General features: G+C 24.3%; 2 protein-coding genes across 8 annotated transcripts; one reads left to right on the top strand and one right to left on the bottom strand.

Moving 5' to 3' along the window:
• Positions 1-2728: 2728 nt before the first annotated feature.
• On the bottom strand, positions 2729-5762 carry LOC126900296 (uncharacterized). Of its 2 annotated transcripts, XM_050675917.1 has the most exons (7): positions 5570-5762; positions 5403-5482; positions 4805-5077; positions 4567-4742; positions 3806-3935; positions 2938-3081; positions 2729-2867 (listed from the first exon to the last, which is right to left on the bottom strand). In XM_050675917.1, the coding sequence occupies exons 2-7, from the start codon at positions 5470-5472 to the stop codon at positions 2788-2790; spliced, it is 873 nt and encodes a 290-aa protein (XP_050531874.1). In that variant the 5' UTR covers positions 5473-5482; positions 5570-5762; the 3' UTR covers positions 2729-2787. The 2 variants fall into 2 exon arrangements, with proteins under 2 accessions (XP_050531874.1, XP_050531873.1); XM_050675916.1 differs by having other exon boundaries at positions 5403-5762.
• Positions 5763-5896: 134 nt separating this feature from the next.
• Positions 5897-20172, top strand: LOC126900295 (ral GTPase-activating protein subunit beta). Of its 6 annotated transcripts, none has more exons than XM_050675910.1 (28): positions 5898-6096; positions 6800-7027; positions 7102-7303; positions 7406-7432; positions 7541-7705; positions 7828-8061; positions 8132-8398; positions 8528-8686; positions 9717-9818; positions 10097-10216; positions 10286-10614; positions 10824-10969; positions 11118-11202; positions 11275-11419; positions 12150-12260; positions 12703-12855; positions 13907-14047; positions 14633-14859; positions 14938-15045; positions 15115-15313; positions 15366-15588; positions 15659-15878; positions 16204-16365; positions 16465-16741; positions 19182-19379; positions 19447-19582; positions 19746-19862; positions 19927-20172. In XM_050675910.1, the coding sequence occupies exons 1-28, from the start codon at positions 6061-6063 to the stop codon at positions 20045-20047; spliced, it is 4638 nt and encodes a 1545-aa protein (XP_050531867.1). In that variant the 5' UTR covers positions 5898-6060; the 3' UTR covers positions 20048-20172. The 6 variants fall into 6 exon arrangements, with proteins under 6 accessions (XP_050531870.1, XP_050531867.1, XP_050531868.1 ...); XM_050675911.1 differs by having other exon boundaries at positions 7831-8061; XM_050675913.1 differs by lacking the exon at positions 12703-12855 and having other exon boundaries at positions 5897-6096.
• Positions 20173-20564: the final 392 nt, after the last annotated feature.

The raw sequence follows: 20564 nt of genomic DNA on the forward strand, positions 1-20564 counted from the left end.
TATTAGAAAGTGTTGTTACATAAATTCATCATCGATTCGATGGCATCAAGTATTTTCTAATTGTTAATGACAGTTTGGTCGTTAAATAGTGTTTTATCGGTAAATATTACATCATAGTTATTATTTTTACTCTTCCCAAAGAAACTTGTCTGCGTTGTCAAAGTGGACTTAAAACACCCAGTTTATCACATAGGTATAAAAATTATAATAACATTGAATCACCTATGCTGTACTTCTTTTTTCTTTGTATAATAAATAATAAAATACTAGGTAATATTATTAAAATATACTTATTTTTATTATAATTTTATCATTTGCAAAATTATAAATCCAGTAATTGTTGAAAAGGCAGTATAAACTTTATGTGTGCCAAATATTTTTAAAGCTACTGAATACTGCTAAATGCATTCCCTAATTTGTGCCTGTGAATATAGACTTGTACCTTTAAATCCACCTATTTATTTTGTCCACTTATAGTTTGTAAATCTGTAATAAGCCTATTAGATTCAACAAATAAAGATTTTTTTTTTTTTAACTTATTGTAAAAAGAAATACAATTAACTCTTGATAATTTGATTTTTTTTTTTTTAGTCCCTTCAATTTCAAATTATTTAGCCAACTTAGTGACGTGCTAACTGTCATTGGTACCTTTAGGACAATCATATATTTGACATTCTTATTTAATGTTTTTAAACAAGATACGTCTTGAGTAAAAAAATGTATGTTTTTATTTGTGTTGTTTATATGTATGGTATTCTAGGGTACTTGGCCCCATTGTCCTTTCCCCCATAACACGACCTTGAGTCAAATGTATATATTCAAAACTTTTGACACAAGCACATTTTTAGAAAATAATAGCAATTTTTTTTAATAATAAAATTATTGATGCAATAACAACTATTAGACTAAAAACTGATTTATTAAAAAAAAAATGTACATAATTTAATTTATACAACAAGCACATGATTTGCAATAATCACACAATCAGCATTACAAATACAATAATATCTTTTTATAAAATTACATACATTTTATCAAAATATAACTAAATTAATCACATCATAAACAAAAAAAAAAATTCAAGCACCTGTTAAATAAGTTGCTAACTATAAAATAATTAGAACAACCATAATTTAGCATAACACAACACATTTTAATTGAAAACAACTTTATTATTAAAATACAAATAAAAACATAATTAAGATATCATTTTATTATGATAAATAAATTATTATTATTATTAATTAATTTAATTATTATTCATAATTACTATGAGAGAGAAAAAAAATGTGCAAATAAAATATAGTACAATAAGAATAGACTATTAGTATAGTTTTATAAAATTTAACAACAATCTTTTTTTAATTTTAAATCAAACAGTTGGTATATCACATTGACAGTAAAGCAATATATTTTGTATTATATCAATTTATAAGTTAAGTGAAAGGAATAGGCAGAGTACTGTAGCAATGATTTTAAATAATACTAAATTACACTATATTAATTGTTTTACTGTAAAAATATAAAAATAATAATTGAGGTAAACAAAAATAAGTTTTAAAAACAAATAGTTTAACTAAGATAAAAATAATAAAAAAATTTTATTAGTTAATATTCATTATCCATTGTTTTTTTTTATATAACATAAATAAGTTAAATGTTTTAGATTTTTTGTTTTAAAATTATAATTTCAACATTAAAAATTGAAATCATCCCTTTGCTATGATGTTCACAGTAATGAACATTAGAATATACAATTGACTGAATATTTTATTTAATTAAAACCTTATATTAAGACAACACTACAATATTTTTATAAATACTTAATTACAAGAAATATTTGATAGTCTTTTCTATAATAAAATGATATGAATTATTTGCAGATATTAAAATTTTAATATTAATTTTGAATATACCAATGTAAAAATCCTTCCTGAATTTTTATAAGGTAATATCACAAAAATAATATATCATGACAGTATTAAGTCTTATATACAATTTAATAATTATTAGTAGACAAGTTATAATCTAAAACGCTTATGAGGTATTTAGAACTGGTGTGCATTCAAAAATTTAGTCTTAATATTAAATACAAAAAAGTGCAGTCTTATATTAAAGGTAAAACAAGTATAGTTTTGAAAAAATGACTAGTTAATTTTTCGTTTATTAAGTATAAAAACAAAGCTATGATATGAATCACTTAATAATTATAAAAAAGTATATGATTTTATTTTAACAAACCAAAATTAATTAAATACTAGATAACTATTAATGTTTTTTTATAAAACTAAGTAAAAAAATGTATACTATTATTTTATGTGTTAAGTTTTAAAGATACAAAAATATGAATAATTAATTAGTATAATTTTTGTTGATAAATGTTTTATAAAATTTATAATATTTCATTGAAATTAATTATTTATTTATACTTCTATTATAATTGTAAATATATCAATAATCAATTGGTTAAAATATTTTTTTTTATCTGAACATTTTTCAACTGTTTGTAAAAAAATTAATTTAGTATTTTTAAAGTTAAATAAACTAACAATATGTTTTCACAATAAAATTAAAACTTCAGTTATGAGTAAATTAATAAATATACTTCTAGCACAGACTATACTTCCAAGACTTAAATAAAATTAAAATGCTCAGATTATTTCCGTTATATATAAAAAATCACATTTTAAGGAAGAAAATATTACTGTAATATTATCTTTCTTAAATACATTTTTGTTCTATTTCTATCGATGTTTAGAGATCTGTATCAATATATTCAAATATTTGCTATGTTTCACAATATCCTGGATTAAGTGTAATATTTGGGATTAATTCAATACGTTCTACATCTTCCACATCATCTAATCCTAAGAAACAAGATGATTTCAAGTTTAAAATTGTTCATAAATTCTAGTTAAACAAATACACAAAACATACTTTTATTAGTTCTAGGATCTTTTAGTAAAAGATAGCAAAATGCAATTCCAAAAATGCTAAAGGTAGTCATAATAACAACAACTGCAAATATCCATGCTTTTGTATGAAACTTATCAATTCCCTCCATTAAATGTTTTTCTAAGTCTAATAAAAAAAATATTATATTATTAGGTACAATACTATTAAGTTATTAATTATAGAACTATCAAATTGAATAAAATTTTAAATTATGCACAACTTTTTTGATAATAATTACCAAAGACAATCAATTATTGATAGTCTTTCATTATATCTTAGTATTTTATTATGGTCATTGAAATTTATGTTCTGTCGTAGTTGTCCTAGCCTGGTATAGATACAAAATACACACAAAAGAAACGAATACTAATTTTTAGTGTTAACAGTGTTTCTTTGGCTCTTTTCTAGTACACTTGTCAGCATACGCCAGTCAGCTGAATACTCTCAAATTATTAACGAATATCAAAATTAACGGCTATGAAGATGGTTATAGTTAAACTGTCAGTAATATATATCTCTTTTCATAATTAGATTCCTCTTTTTATAGTGTATGGTTCCCTACTCATTTTACATTATTTTCTGATTCTAATTTTATTTTTACAATTTTTATTAACATCATAATAAGCATATTATGTTGACATCATAAGTAATGGTTTTACTACATTTTTTACAATAATATTATAATCACACTTTTTCAAATAAAAAAAAAACACATCATGGTAAAATTAATACCTTCTCAGCTTCGAATCGAAGCTAAAATAAGTCAAGTTAATGTAGAAATTTGAGAATTTAAGTACTCTATTATGACCTAATTTATTAAATCTAATTTTTCAATTTTTTTAATACTTACCAATTTCAGATAATTCACTTAATGTTTTTGTGATCACAACAGTTTTTTCACTATTTCCTACAATATTAGCCACCCACATTTCAACTATATATAATGTATTAAATTGTAAATGATAAATTTCTTTCTGCAACTGAAAAAATAAATTAAATAGAAATACTAATTAATCTTTGTATATGATATCTTAGATATAACATCAACATTTAAAATCATTATAATTCATTAATTATTTGAAAATTAAAAAAAGCTCAATGCATTCAGAAGCTATTTTAATAAAGTATAAAATAAGTTAACAGCTGTCATTTCATTTTACATAGTATTTAAGTATTTGATTATACACTTATTGAAGTTGAAAATGAATTACTCATATATGTTTTTTGAGTGTCATTACTTTCAAGATTTTTAATCAGACTATGGAATTTTAAGATTTTGTTTTCATACTTTTGAAATATAAAACAACAACCAAAATGAAGTAATACTTTTTGTATATTTTAAATCATAGAACAAAATGAATATATTTTATAATCATTAATTAAACATAAATAAAAAATACTAGTAAGATAGATTCTAAAATGCAAATATTTCCAATACTTCCATATGACATTAATAATAATTATATTAAAAGTAAAATAACTTTTATATCTAAATTTTGGCACTACATCTATCACACTGTTAACACGTAAATATGCATAACATCTAAACTTTTTAACTAACTTTAATTAGTAGTTTAAAAATATATAAAGATAAATTAGATAGAAACTTACACTTGATATGTTTGAATAAACAGTTATCCACTTATCATCGGAATTATTAATCTCTTTGATTCTTATAGTTACATTTGAAATAGGAAATCCTCCATCATCTTCAACTGGTTTCCATAAGATATGTATAAGTACTGTATAAGGAATTACTTTAACACCCACCAAAGGACTTGGTACACCTAATGAAAAATATATACAATAGAAATAAGGTTAACCTGTAAAGTATTTATTTAACACTTACTAATGACTTTTAATTCAATTTCATTTAATGGTACATGGTCAGCATAAGTATTTGCTGTTCCCAAATCACATACATAAGTACCAGAATCAGATTTTTCAACATTTGTTATAAATAAGTCTCCATTTGTTAAAATTGAAACTCGTCCAGGCAATTCCTTGTGATTCATTTTCCAAGATACATCAGCCTTTTTGGTATAATCATTCCCACATTTTAACGTTACATTTTCTCCCAATTTTGGATACATTTTTACATAGTTATTGGTTCCAAAAACAACTATAAAAGACACATTTAAAAATAAATACATACACAGATAGCTAATGATATATGAGACACCTAAAGCTAAAAGGATCAAAGATACAAAACATTAATTCAAAGAAAATTGAATTTAAAGTTAAAAAATTACATATTTTCAATGCATATAGTTTAAAATATCAATTACAAATAGTGGTTAGTTAAAAAAAATTTTCTGTGATCTTTAATCCAATCAAAGAAGTGGTTATTTTACTTTGTAGTTTTGCACTTCACATTTTTTTCTAAAATGTCACTTAAATCCTTTCAGTTCTAGGTGCCTCATATACTATAAGTAGTTAGAACTTACATGGAATTATTAACTGGATAATTGAACAAAAATAAAACAAAAAAATTCCATAGGAATTGTTTACTATCATATTTTTAAATCTAAAATTAATAAAATTTCAACATCTCTTAACTCAAAATAGTAAAACAATCATTTTCGATGTTATTAATTAACAGGTCATCACATACTAAATATTTTAGGAAATGTAGCACAAATTCAATCAGTAACAGAAGTCATATTCAATATTCAAAGCAATCCTTTCAAGGACGTGATCAGTCTAATAATCCTTAATACATACTCTTTACTTATTCAGTGTACCCACTTTGTGACGCTCTGATTGATTTTACTGTTTGATGTCGACTACGTAAGGTGAATTATTATTATCTATATCTGTAATTATAAATTGCTAGCAATTTCTTGCTAACTTCATATACGTAAAATTTCTTGATATTCTATTCTAATGATAATATTATCACTAATATCTAATACAATCACAGATTAAAATGTTTCATTTAATCTGTAATACTATTATAAAAATTGGAAGTGATTAAGTTACCAATCATCGGCGTTAATAATTACGCTTATATTATATACTTTTTATTGTAAAATATAAATGATCTAATTATTAGTATGTTCAGCATACTATAAGTCAACTTAATAAAATTAAAAATTAAAACATATGAATTTGGAAGTGTTTAATAGAGTTAACTGGAAGGTATGAATATTTTAGTCAATAATTAATAATTACTTTAGAAATTATCTTATTCTGTTGAATTCAAAGGATATTAAACATAACTAATAGTTTAAATTATAATTTTTTTAACATAGAGAATATTATCTATCAAGTTGTTATTTATGATAGAATTAAGAAGTATCTTAATTAATTTACCGAATCTTAAGATTTAATTATAAAATTTTAAACTATTTTTAATATATATTTTTTTATCGATTTCCTAGTACTAGAAATTTCATTTGAAATTTTTGTCCATAAAAATTCATTAAGCAACAATATTTAGGTAATAAAGAGTATTTAAATATACAATTAAATGTTACCTTGTTTTTTTTTATATAAATAGATAATTGACAACATAAAGTAATGCAACAAGTATAGAAATTTTATAAATATCTTTATATTATTAGGAACTCATAAGGCCATTAAAATAATTGATTTGATTTAACCCTTAACTACCGACATGCAGTCTACCAGACCGCATCAAATTTTTGTTCACAATTTACTATTTATACATTATTGTTAATTGTATTTTTTTTTAATGTACCTTTAAATGGTTGACATCTAATTATTAATTATATGAAGTACAAGAGTACAATCTGGTAGACCGTACGTCAGTAATTATGTCATTTATTTAGACGTCGGTAGTTAAGGGTTAATTATTAAAGTATTTATGACTTATTTTCAGGAGGGGAGTGGTGGGCGTTCAGGTATGTATTGCGAATGGGCTTCACTAAGTTTAGCTGTACAAAATTGTGGAGAATTAGGACAGAGTGTGCTAAACAAATTTCCAGCAGGTTCTTGCAAGGAAGTGGTAACATCTGTTATCAAACAATTATCATCTAATTTAGGAATAACACAACCCCCTGAACCTAGCAAACTTATCAAAGATAATGAAGTAATTTGGTGCATGGAAGTGAGTAATGTTTTTTTATTGAAAATTTTGTATAAATTATTTTTCTTGGATTTATATATTTACTTGTTTGTTAGGTGATATGCTATGGTTTAAGTCTTCCACTTTCAGAACATGACACAATTAGAGATTGTGTTCATATTTATTGTGATTGGCTTTCATCATTATATGAAACTCCAAAAATTTCAGTTCCTAAGCCTGTATGTAATGATCCTAATTTATATGCTAGAAAAATTATTTCACATTTTTATAACTTATTTGTTCCTCGAAAAGGAGAAGGTAAATATCAAATAACCTCATAATCTATATATGTAATTATAAAATTATGAAGTAAATTCATAATTTTGTTATGTTTAATTAAAATACTATTTATGTTACAAGTCTGGACCTTTATATATTTAAATATTGGTAAGACTACATTTAATATTCGACTTAAGTTTTTATTTTTAAAAATATGTATTATTATACTAATAACCTTACATCAATTATTAAAAAGTATAAGTTTTTCATAAATAGGAGCTGATGCAATTAATCGCCAAGCTGTCCTATGTCATCGAGTTTTAAGGACTTTACATGATGTATCTCGAACATCAAAAATTATAGAAGCAGAAACATGGGAAGCACTTTTATTATTTCTTCTTGCCATTAATGATGCATTATTAGCTCCACCAACAATTAAAGGTAATAGAATATTTTAAATAATTTATTATGCTATTTTTATTTATGCATAAATATTCTGAGTCTTAAAATTATAATTTTAGCTCATAAATATTAAATAGTATGAATTTTACAATTTTTTTTAGAAGATGTTGGAGAAGAACTATGTGAAAGAGTGCTGAGTGTCTTAATAGAAGTTTGGTTAGTCGCATGTGTTCGTTGTTTTCCATCACCATCTATGTGGAAAACATTGAGAGAAATGGCTATTACTTGGCGTCATCGCACAGCTTTAATTCATCAATGGAATCGAATAAATTTAGCACTTACATCACGTCTATTAACTATTATGTATGGTCCTGACTTTCCACAGCTTAAATTGCGTATGTTATCATGTTACTTTTTAATATATTAATTTTGATATTTAAAGTCTAAATATTTATAATCATACAGCTAATGAAGATGTCCAACTTATTCCACCAGAAATGTCAAATGATACAATAGCTCAAAGTTGGTTTAGATTATTACAAACAATTGGTAATCCTGCTGATCTCAGTCGACCATCAACAATAAGTCGAACTCCAAAATTTTTACAAGCCGCCCTTTCTGATTCTCAACATAAACTGGTTGATCCAACAAATCATCCATGCTTAAATATTTTGCCTTATAATTTTTATATTTCTATACGTGGAATTGCTTCACTTGTTGATGCATTTTTAGGCAAGCTTACTAATTTTATTTTATTGTTTTATATCATACTTATAACTTCTTTTATTAAAACAAACTATACTAGTTCTTCCTTCTCTCTTGAAAATATAAACTTGAATGCACTCTTTTTTTAAAAAATAGGTATTCCATCTCATCCTACTATTATTTGGGATGATGTTCTACCTTGGAGTATGGGAAGCACTTTAGATAAAAAGGATGGAAGTATAGTAACACAAACCCCACCTTCTCAAAGGCGATTGGCAAAAAGTTTTAGTGTTGCACCAACTCTTACCAATAAGGGTACAATAATCTTTTGAAAATTTACCTTTACTAAAAAATAACCTGTCTTAAGATAATGTAAAATGTTTGCATGGCTGTATTTATATAAGTGGTATTTGTTTTCATTTAATAACCTTTTAATTTTGGTTTATCTTAAAACTATTTTTTCTATCTTATTTGAGAACTTATATTAAGAACTTTTAACTGCATTTTTTATTTAATAAAAATAGTGAACATTTAATAAATAGTTGATTAAGAAGTATGTAAATAAAGTTGTGATTTAAGCATAACACTAGATTGCTATAATTATACTAAATAATATATTAGGCTGCACTATTACTGTTAGGTCTTATAGTTTTTCATATAACTTCATATATGACATTCTCTATACCAGATTTTTAAATAAAAAATGTCACTTGTTTATATCCAAGTATACCCATTTACAATGTATCTAATATTAAATCTTAAATAATCTAATTTTAATTACAATTATTAAATATATAATGTAAAAATGATACAAAACACATGAAGTATAAATAATAATATAATTTAATACTAATTTCATATAGTTTTTTATTATGTGAAATATTACTTCTTTTAACTTATTTATATAATATATACATATTATGTTTCTATATAAATTTTATCTTTATGTTTTTTGATTGTATAAGATATTGAATAAATTTCACTAATAAACCCCAACAAATTTAGAATTCTCTTGGGTCAATGAGTGGAATTTAATAATTCTAAAGTCATATTATGTATCAATACATTTAAGATATTAGTTATTTTGAACTTCAATGAGGTATAAAACTTTTGAGGATGATCATTACATCATAATCAACATAGTGATTTACTTTATGTCAAAAATATTTAAAAAGCGATCTTATTAAGAAGTTTAATATTAAAACTCATCTAATGAATAAAGCTAAATAAATTTAATATAATTTAAGTTCTAATATATTTTACCCAAAGCTTATTACATCATGTTGTTAATTTAAGTGATAATATTTTCAAAGATTAGTACAGTATTTTCTCTAATTACTTATAGGTATTCCTAAATCATCATTGGTGGGCTTAACAACAAGTCGAATAAACACTCAAACTAATAAACAATCTACTTCTACTATATCAATATCTTCAACTATATCAGGTAGTTTTTTATATTTTTCTTTTTACACAGTTTTATAAAAAAGTTATTGTATTTTATTTTTTGATATACAAGTTTTTATTAAGGAATTTGACTAATTTTACCTGATCTTTTAAAAATTTAGATTTTATACTTAAAAAAATTAGAAATAACCAAATATATTAGTACTCTCGTATAAATGTTGAGGTATTTTTAATTATGGTTAAATGTAATTTAAATATCATATATTTAGCCTATAAAAAGTTATTATTACAAATGATATAATAATAATATTTATGTAGAACCTAAAGTATTTGCGGAAAATCGTCCACACTGCAATAGTATTCTTCATCTTTTCGGGGAATGGTTATTTGAAGCAGCACTTCTTGGAGTTGATTTTAATAAACCAAAACAAGCTACTCGTAAGTAAACATTGGTATAAATCAGTTTTAGATATCTAAGAAACTAAATCTCAGATTTATTTTTACTAGCTGACAGTAGAATGTCTAAACGACCTAGTTCAGTCATGTTTGATACAACTAGCATAAAAAGTGGTGGATCTGGAGGTTACAGTAGTATGGGAGGTGGAAGTACAGCTTCAGCATCTCAACCAAATTCACTAACTGACAATGTTTCTGACAGTATTGATTCCATTAATTTATTAAATATGGCCCATTATGATCGATATTTGCCTGGACGTGCTGAAGCAATAGGAACATTATGTAGAATATTTTGCTCTAAAAAAACATCTGAAGAAATTTTGCCAGTTTACTTAGCTCGGTTTTATATGACAGTCTGTGAGGGACTACATGTTAATGAAGTAAGAAAATATATATTTATTTAGATTTATCTAAATAACTTTTTGAACATTTAAAATATAATTTATTACATAAAACTTGATTAATTTTGTTATTTAAACTATTCTACCCATTTTATTATCCTAAAATAAAAGTGAAAATTGCAAATATTATATATTTTTTGTAGAGGTAATTTAAATTATATAAAATTAATAAGCTGTTGATTTTACAGATGCATGAATGTGATGAAACAATTACAAGCATATTATTAAATTCCAATGATCTATTTAGATTAGATTTGAGTGGTATAAATGTATTAGTACCTTATATAATTGAAACATTAGAACTAGTACTACCTGAAAGGGATTTAAAACTAAGGTATATCATTAACAATTTGATTACAACTATTATGTTAGTTATATTTAAATACAGTATTATTATGTGGTTATAAATTATTATTATTTATAATTCGTGTTATGTTAAAATAGGTCAATATTTAATTTTAAAATGATTAATTATTTTACAGATTAAATACTGTATCTAAAAGTGAACTTAGAAGGTCTGCTATAAATTTACTCTTATCTTTAGTTTCATACCCATTACATTTTAAAGTAATTGATTTTATAATTTTAAACAGTTAATTAGTTTAAATAATTTATTATGAATTAACATATTTTATATAGGACTTAACTATTAAGGAGTTGAATTCTTCAAGTAATATGTCTCGTGGATCTATCATTATGGGAGATCTAAAACCTCGTGTTATGAATCTTCTTATTAATGCTTTACAGAATGAATCTGACTCACATAACTGTCAAATGCTACTAGGTAAACTAAACATTCTTTTCATTTTCCTGTAGAGACTAGTAATATTATATTTAATAAAAAATTTCTTTTATATCAATTCTGATGGTGTAGTAATTCTCAAAGAGTAAAATATTAATTAATTTTTAAGAAGTTCTTATTAAGTCTAGATAAATTTTACCTTACAATAAATGTGGAAATGTCAAATTAATAAGAATAAAACAAAATTCCATTTTTCAAAATTGTGGTGTTGTTGCACTATAAAGCAAGGCCTTATATAAAGAGTTATTCATTAATGAATGACCCTTTTGTTAATCGAAACATAAAAATAATATTGATAATTTTTTTATTAGTTTCTTTTAGTTCCCTATTTCTATCAATTTAACAATCATGAAGTACTCTTTATGTCATCTCTTACACCTTATAAGAAAATCAACTTAAGTTTATCAAACTGAAACACACATAATTAATTAATTAATTTAATTGATAATGATCTAATTATAAAAAATTACTAGTCAATAACAACTTTTGGACCCATATTTTGAAAGTTATTAACAATTTAAAATAATGACTAGAGATGACTAGGTACTGCTATTTTTATAATTAGACATTTCTTGTCCATACTCTTCCTCCCACCTAGTTATTAACACATCAATAACTTCCCAAAGTTGTTGTATTGACAATTAATTTTCTTAATTAGATCATTAACTAAACTAGTTAATTATGTATCAGTATATATCTGTATTATTTTTAGGAGGTTTGCTATGTTGTGTACAAGATTCTGCATTTCTTGAAGAATCTGAAAATGATACAGAGTCTGACACAACAGCTCATAGTGATACACCATCTAATTTATTATCATCAGGTTAAACAGATTATTGAATAAATTTATACTCATTTATTGTATACATAAACACTTATGTAGTAGAATTTTGTATGTTATAATTTATTTAGTATGATTACTTTTAGTTAGAAAACATTATTAAAGTTACACTTTTTACTTAACCCTGGAACGCTAGCGATATCTTATAGGCGCATTTTACTAGCGATGTGTCAATTTGACTCCTTTGATAATTTTTATTGTTAAAGGTGTAAGCATAGAGTGAGTTGCAATAAAAACGAGCTATGATCATTTTTAAAAGATTTATTTATTCAAATCACGTAAAAAAGGTACAGAGTTTTAGGAGGGAAGGTATAGAAGAGGAAACGATCGACGTGTGCACAATGCATCAGTCTGACGTACGCTAGCATTCCAGGGTTAAAAAAATACTTGCACTTTAAACTTTTGTTTACACCTGTTTGCACAGTGGATACAATGAGTTCATTTAGTTTACCATCCAGTCAACATGATCAAATGGTAAGTTTATTTCAAACCAATGCAAGTAATACTCCCGAATCCAGTTTAGAACCGGCTGGCTTTTATTTTTCTGATGCATTCGACTTCTCAATATTGAACAAAAGTAATTTTTATTTTTTTTTAAGTTTTTGCTCAATTATGCTAAATTTAATTTTTTGCCAAAAAATAAGATATAACTTTAAATAATATTCTTAAAATTATTAGCTCTTGCACTATAATTTTTTTATTGTTGTTATTTTCATTGTAGTTATAACTTTTGGTTACCTTTAGTTACATGTTTACTTTAATTATTAGTTATGTAATACTTTTGAAGTTCGTATCTTATACCTTATAAGGATATCAACTTTGTTTTACAAAAAGGAACGTATATTTTAAATTTAATAAAATTGTTTAATTTTTAACTTAATAGTAAATGGTATTTGCATTTTTAACATTACTTTATTTGTTTAATATATGTAATACATTAAATTTTCAATTTTTTTAATTAATATACATGTATAATCTACGAGAGATTACAAATACAGGTAGCTAATTGTTTTTTATGACATTGCTATTCACAGATACGCAGTATCTAATATCAGTTATGATTTCATCAATTGATATGCTTTTTGTATTGCCAATTTGTATGTAAACTAGTAAAGTTATGTCATGTTACTATTAAAATAAAACATCAAACATTTTATTAAATTCAAAATAAGTGTTCATATTTGAAAAACAAATTTTAAAAAACAAAACTTATAAAGTGTTAAATAACTAATAGTGCAAGAATAATATGTAACTAAAGGTAACCAACAAAAAATTTCTAAATTATTTTTATTTTGTTTGTAATTATGTGGTTTTTGATTAAAAAAAAAATCACTCTGTATACAGGTATGAATCTAGAGTGAATTTTTTCTAATCTAATTGAATATGGATAATAATATAGTTTGATTAAATGAAGAAAACTGTTGTCTAAAAAGTAAAGCATGAATGAAAGAAATCAATTAACTTAACTTATTATCTTTTTTAAAAATGTAAATTTCCAGCTCTATTAATTTTTTAATTATTTTGTACAGCAAACAGTTTATTAATAATGTATTATAATTTAATTAAATTTAATCATTTAAATAGACTATTTATAATAAAAAGTTACATAAAAAAATTTTCTATTTCAGATTCTGCTCATGCATTGTACATCCGAGCTACATATTTAGTATGTCACAGACTAATTTCTTCATGGAAATCTGACTTGAATATATCACTTGCTGCTTTAGAATTGCTCATGGGATTAGCTAGAGTGAATATAAGAGATACAGGTATATATGCTTAATACATAAATTGATTTAAATAATTTTTTAATATTAATTTTGAAATATTTTATCAAATATTTTCTGATATAATTTTTATGCAGCAAAAAAGTGAAACGATTATATATTGAGTGCTTATGATAAAAAAAATTACCCTGTATATATACATTTATTTTTATATAATGATAAAATTCTCCTAGTACCTATTTAACTAATAAATAATTAAAATGAAACAATTTCAAATTAATGAAAATTATATATATATATATATATTATACTTTTAATTCACATAATAATGTAATCATAGATAATGGATAAGACTCGCAAAATTTTTGAAAAATCATACGTATTAGTCATATATAAAAATAATTTTAACTAGGAAAAAGTTGAATAACCGTTAAAAAATTAACTACCCTACCTATATAGATTCAATAACGAAAATATTTAATAGCTTAATGAAAAAAATAATCCATTTTAAAATTTAATAACTCTTTCAGGAGTATTGATTATAACGATAAAATCATATTATTAGTAATTACTAATTAAGTTTTGCTTATTTATCATGCTTAGTAATTTTATTATATGTATAATTAGATTCTTTAGAATGTAAAAGAGCAGTAAAATGGTTATGTGATTACATTACTTATCAGTGTTGGAGACCACCTCCAGCTCATTCTCGAGATTTACATTCTACTATTGTTGCTGCCTATCAATGTGCCGCAGTTTGGCTTGTTGCTCATCCTTATCTTTTAGATGATAAAGATTGTCTTAATACTGTCATTGAAGTAGTTGAACTTGGCATATCCGGAACAAAATCACATGTATATTATTTTTAATTAAAGTGATTTAGTTTAAAACAATTCAAATTTCGTTTTACTTTAATAAATATTATATTTTAGGGAAAACCTCAAGAATCAATAAAGATGAAGGATGAAAAGGAACTAAAACCTGCTTCAATGAGAGTGCGAGATGCAGCTGAATCTTTATTAGCTATTATTTTAGAACAAGTAAGAGTTTTTCATATAACTTTCATTACTTAATTATACTTAAGTATAAAATTTATGTATAATTATTAGGTGGGTAGTTTCCCTTCAATTTGTGGTGCTGAAAGTTTGTCATGTTTGTTAGATGAAATTACTTTAATTAAACATTGTAACTCAATCGCTGTAAATAATATGGAATGTAAATCTCATGCAGTATCTAAGTTTCGATATTTTGTACTAGAGAATTCAATTATTCTAGCTTTATTTGAAGAACCTTTGGGCAATGATCAAGGTATAAAAATCACATAGTTTCTTTGACTGCATATTAAAAAAAATTTCATTAGATGCTCAACCTACATTGACTGTACTTATAAGAAGTTCATTTGGAAGACAAGCATGGACCCTTCAATTAAGACATCTCCCTAGACATAGATCTTCATCTTCCAAACAATATAATACTTTCCCAGGACGACCAGTACCAATGGAAGAGCCCAATCGACAAAAAAATTATCGTAAATCAAGCAGACATTTCTCTGAGGTTAATGATCAAATATCAATGTGTAAAATGTATCTATTTCAAATCAGTTATGGTATGTGAAAAGTATTTTATTTCAAATTATATTACTATATTTTTAAGGGACAAGTCCATTCCAAGTCTAGACAGCTTAGTTTTTAATGATGAAGAACATAATATTTTATCAAATTTAATCGAAAAGCAAAAAGAAATGGAAAATCTTTGTTCAGAATCTTTATCAAAAACTGTTGATATTATGCCCCCTCAACCATGTACAGACTTCAGTACAGCAAGACTTTTTTTATCTCACTTTGGATTTTTATCTAGATTGGATGATGTTAATGTTTGTAGAATTTATATTAATTATTTTATCATTAAAATAATATCTATTATTTTTAAGATAGATAATTATTGAAATTATATTATTTTAATAAAATTTGATTTTTAAATATAAAACTAATTTTATCATTTATAAAATGTATGTAAAAATTTGTATGACTTATAAAAAAAAATTTATTACAAATATTTTGTCATAAATACAACTTTAATAATATAAGAAGAACATAAAAAATAGTTAGCAATTCACTTACTCAGTGTCACAATATACTTTAGTCAATTAATAAACTATTTAATGGTATGATTATTTATATAAAATATTTCTTATATAGTCATCTTCAGTTCCATCATTAGTTGCTTTAAATGCAAATCATGAAAATTTTTATAAAGATTTAGAAATTCTGGATAACACACCTTCTCGAACTTGTGATACATGTCATATATTTTATGTCAAGGATGGCCAGAAAAATGTTAAGGATATATTAATGAATGTAGTAAGTTATACATTTGTTTTTAATTACTATTCTAAAAAATAACTTAGTATCTAAATAGAATATCAGTGATTAAAATAATTCTAAAAATTTTTATGTTAGACATCTAGTACAACAGTGACTCCTAAGTTTTTGGAAATACTTACTAATCTTGGTTGGCCAGTGAATGTTAATGAACATCCTGGTTGGACTGGACGGATTGAAACTAGCTGGAATTTACCAGGTTTTAAGAATACTAGTAACCAAAAAATGAATACATTACACGGCGGAAATTTATACAATGGTGAGAGTCATGTTATTTATTGGGCTGATGTAAGCTCTGAAATAGCGTTTGTTGTTCCATCACATAATGTACAAGAAAAATCACCAAAAAATGAAGGTATTTTAGTATTTATATTGTTTAATACTTATTTAAGATATGGACAATTATTTAATTCCTATTATATAAGGGAGAGTCTCTAGAAAGGAGGATTACAGATGAGAAATATTTAATAATAAAATAGTCATTTCTGGTCTCACCCCCATTTTATATTTCAAAATAGTAATAATTTCAGAAATAAGTTTTTAAAAAATTATTATCAGCTAATCATTTTCTTAATTAGATATTTTCTATTATACATTGTGATTTCTTAACTATGCCTCACTTAATATCATTAAAGATATAAAAACTTTAAAGTAAAATAAAAACCTTTATATACCAAATTCTCATATTTTCCTAATTTTCATACCCCTTGCACTTATGCCATTTAAAATTGAATAAACTTAAGATTTTCAAATAACAACTTATAAATTTAACTGACATACATATTGGTAATATAAAATAATCTATTTAAGAAAATTTCATTAGTCGTTTACAACTTTTATACTATTATCTTAGAAGTTATGAATAAATGTTTGTTGTTGCGAGAGGAAGAGACTCAAAAATACCCAAGAACATATTTCTTTTAATTATTCTATGTAAATCAATGATAAATAGATTTTCGTATTTGTATTTTTTACACTAAACAATTAAATTAATAAGAAATTAAGTTATGAGGAGGCGAAGCTTATAGGCTTACTTCCTTCCTAGAACAAAAATATTCCTTTGGTACTATATATCCCTTTGATAAAATGATTATCCTGTATTTTATATTTAAGAATTAAAACTAAGTATGTTATTATATAAGAACTTTATTACATTGCTACTTCGAATGCATTATTGATATAGTTTGAGTTTGATTTTGAAATAAAAATTATTCAAGTGAAGATACCTTATACTTCTAGCTTCAATGCGAAGCCGGAAAGGTAATGGTTTTACTATGATGTCTTTTTTTTATTTTGCGTCTGTTATTACTTTTTCTCAGCTCTCACCGAACCAATTTCTTTTAATGATACGTCAAAAGATCACAAATTGTATCTAGTCAAAGACATTACCCTCAAAAATTGAAAAAATTTCCGTCGTTCCCTGTAAATGGGGGAAACCTCCAAAAAAATTACAAATTTAAAAATCAATATAATTTTTTTTTTTATAGATGCATGATATCATTACCTATCATTTGCTATATTTTTTTTATATATCTGATCCTTTACCTGCCCACAGGGGGAGATTTAAAATGACTACTTTTTCACAAAAAATTAATTTTTTCAACTTGACTTTTGAAAATGTTCGGGAAAGTCTGACTTTTATATATATCTTAAATTAAAGCTAATGTAATGTACTTTATTATGCAAAAAAAAAATTTGGGACTTTATTTTGTCTTCACGGTAAAAATGGCTACCAAATGCTATTATTGTGTGAAAATTCTCGATTTTATTTTTTACATTTTTAACTTTATAATGCTATAACTTATTGAAAAGTGTATGGATCAACATAATTTTTTTATGAGAAATAATATTTTTTAATAATCCCTTTTTCATTCGGCATACTTTATCTTAATCAGGATATTAATAAGGAACTAGCAGATCATGTAGCTTTTGGAATAATCCACCAATTTTCTAAAATTAAACACTATCTAAAGATTTGCATCGAAGCGTTTTTTTTTTTTTAGTGATTTTAATCACTGTCAGATATCATTATACTTGATCCAACTATGCCACGTCAGCACTGTGCTGCGACTCCCCTGTGCTGGGTTTTTTTATTTTATTTTTTCAACGCCTAAACAGGCAATTTTCAAAAGGCATTAAAATCTAAGTTTAAATTTATACAACAAAACATTATTACTATATACAATATAAATTATTTTGATAAACACTATGAAATACTACAAACTAAAAACGGTAAAAGCTAAGTTTAAATATATACAACAAAACATTATTATTATATACAATATAATTTTGATAAACGCAATGAAATACTAAAAACTAAAAACAAAAAAGATCTTGACTAAACTCATTAAGTCGCCTAAATATTGTATGGAGAGGGTGGTTTTGACCATATGAGGTAGGATGAAGGGGAAGTTGGAAAAGGGAGTGGTTTCTTGTGTTATAGGAAGGGACTGGGAAGGATATTTTGGAACGAAGTTCAGGAGAATCAATGGAACTATTGAGAAGGGATTTTATAAATGAGACGTCAACATCCTCTCTGCGGTAGGCTAAGGAAGGAAGTTGGATAGCGGTGCAAATAGAGGAGTAGTTATGAGGGGGATGATTTATTTTCAAAAGGAAAGCAGCATAGGAAAGGAATTTATTTTGTACTCTTTCCATTCTAATAATATCTTTAACAAGGTAAAGGTGCCATACCACATCCCCATACTCTAGTATAGATTGATACTTAATGTGATAAAAATATATTAAATCATATTTTTCTAGTAAATTAAATATGATTTATTTATCTTTTTTAGCTGCTACTAATTCGAAACATGAAACATTTAAATATACCAAACCTATGGCTTCTAGAACAGTGTCTGTTGATTTTGATGATATGGGTAAACCTACACAACCATTTATTGAACCTCCAAAAAGACGTCCACAATTTAAATCAGCGACTATTATGCTTGTTTGGTTGGAGAGTTTTGAAGATCATTTACATTTTCCTATTGGTATTTAAAACTTAAAATTACCTTTTAAAGATATTTTTTTAATAATATTATTCTATATTATTATCAGCCGATTTATTGACTTTTACCAATACGGGACTTGAACCAGCTTCATACATAAAAGATGTTAGTGATGTACATGTAATATATTTACATGAACTGCAAAGTGGTCTTCTTAGGGTAAAAATACAAGGACCCTTTAGCAGGTAATCATTCAATACTTAACTTTATTAATAAAATAGTAACAATTATTTATTATTTTAACTATTTTACTAACAATTATTTTTATATACTTTACATTTTTATTACTTTATTTTTAAAATGATATATTAAAAAAAAAAATTTTCCTTTTTTCTAATTAATCAATAGAACAAGTATTGCAACCCCATTAGTTGATGGTATAGTTATTAGTAAAGATGTAGTTGGTTCTATGGTTAGACAAACAGCTTTAAATATTTGTAGGCGTAAAAGATTAGAAAATGACAGGTAAGTTAAAAATAAATAATTAATAAGGTCTTTAAAATTTATTAATTTCTTTGTTTAAATTTAGTTTTCAACCTGGGCACATTCGGAGACGTTTAAAAATTCAAGAAATTTTAGGTAAATATCAAATAAAAATGACAAAACCTGAACTGTATACTTACTTATTGAATAATACTAACTTAGGTTAATATATTTATATCTTATAAAAGTTAGTGCAATATTTTTATTTTTAGTGTTTTTTTATATATATGTAATATTTAGTAAATCATAATAATTGTATAATATTAAATGTAATATGATTTATTTAACAAAATATTTTACTTACTTACCCTTATTAATTCTTAGCCTTTATAAATATTGTTTTATACTTGGAAAAAATACTTTATCTTTGTAATTTCTTAAAACCAAGTTTTAACTAATTATTAGAATATTATGATAACATTGAAATACATTCCTTATATTGTATCAATGAATAAATAGATATTCTTTATAAATTTAATATTTGTACAAGTACAATGAAATAAATTTATAGTTCCTATGATTTCATCTAAAGAAATGATTGCAAATAGTGACTTAAAAAAATCATAAAAGAAAAATGTAGCTGAATTTGTTATGAGGTTTACTGAATTTTTTTTGCCAATGCTTTAGTCTTTCTGTAGAAAATGTCAAAGTACAATAATATAAAAACATATTGTAAATACTTTA

This window comes from Daktulosphaira vitifoliae, unplaced genomic scaffold (assembly GCF_025091365.1).
Source record: "Daktulosphaira vitifoliae isolate Bord-2020 unplaced genomic scaffold, ASM2509136v1 Scaffold_3, whole genome shotgun sequence".
NCBI classification, from domain to species: domain Eukaryota; kingdom Metazoa; phylum Arthropoda; class Insecta; order Hemiptera; family Phylloxeridae; genus Daktulosphaira; species Daktulosphaira vitifoliae.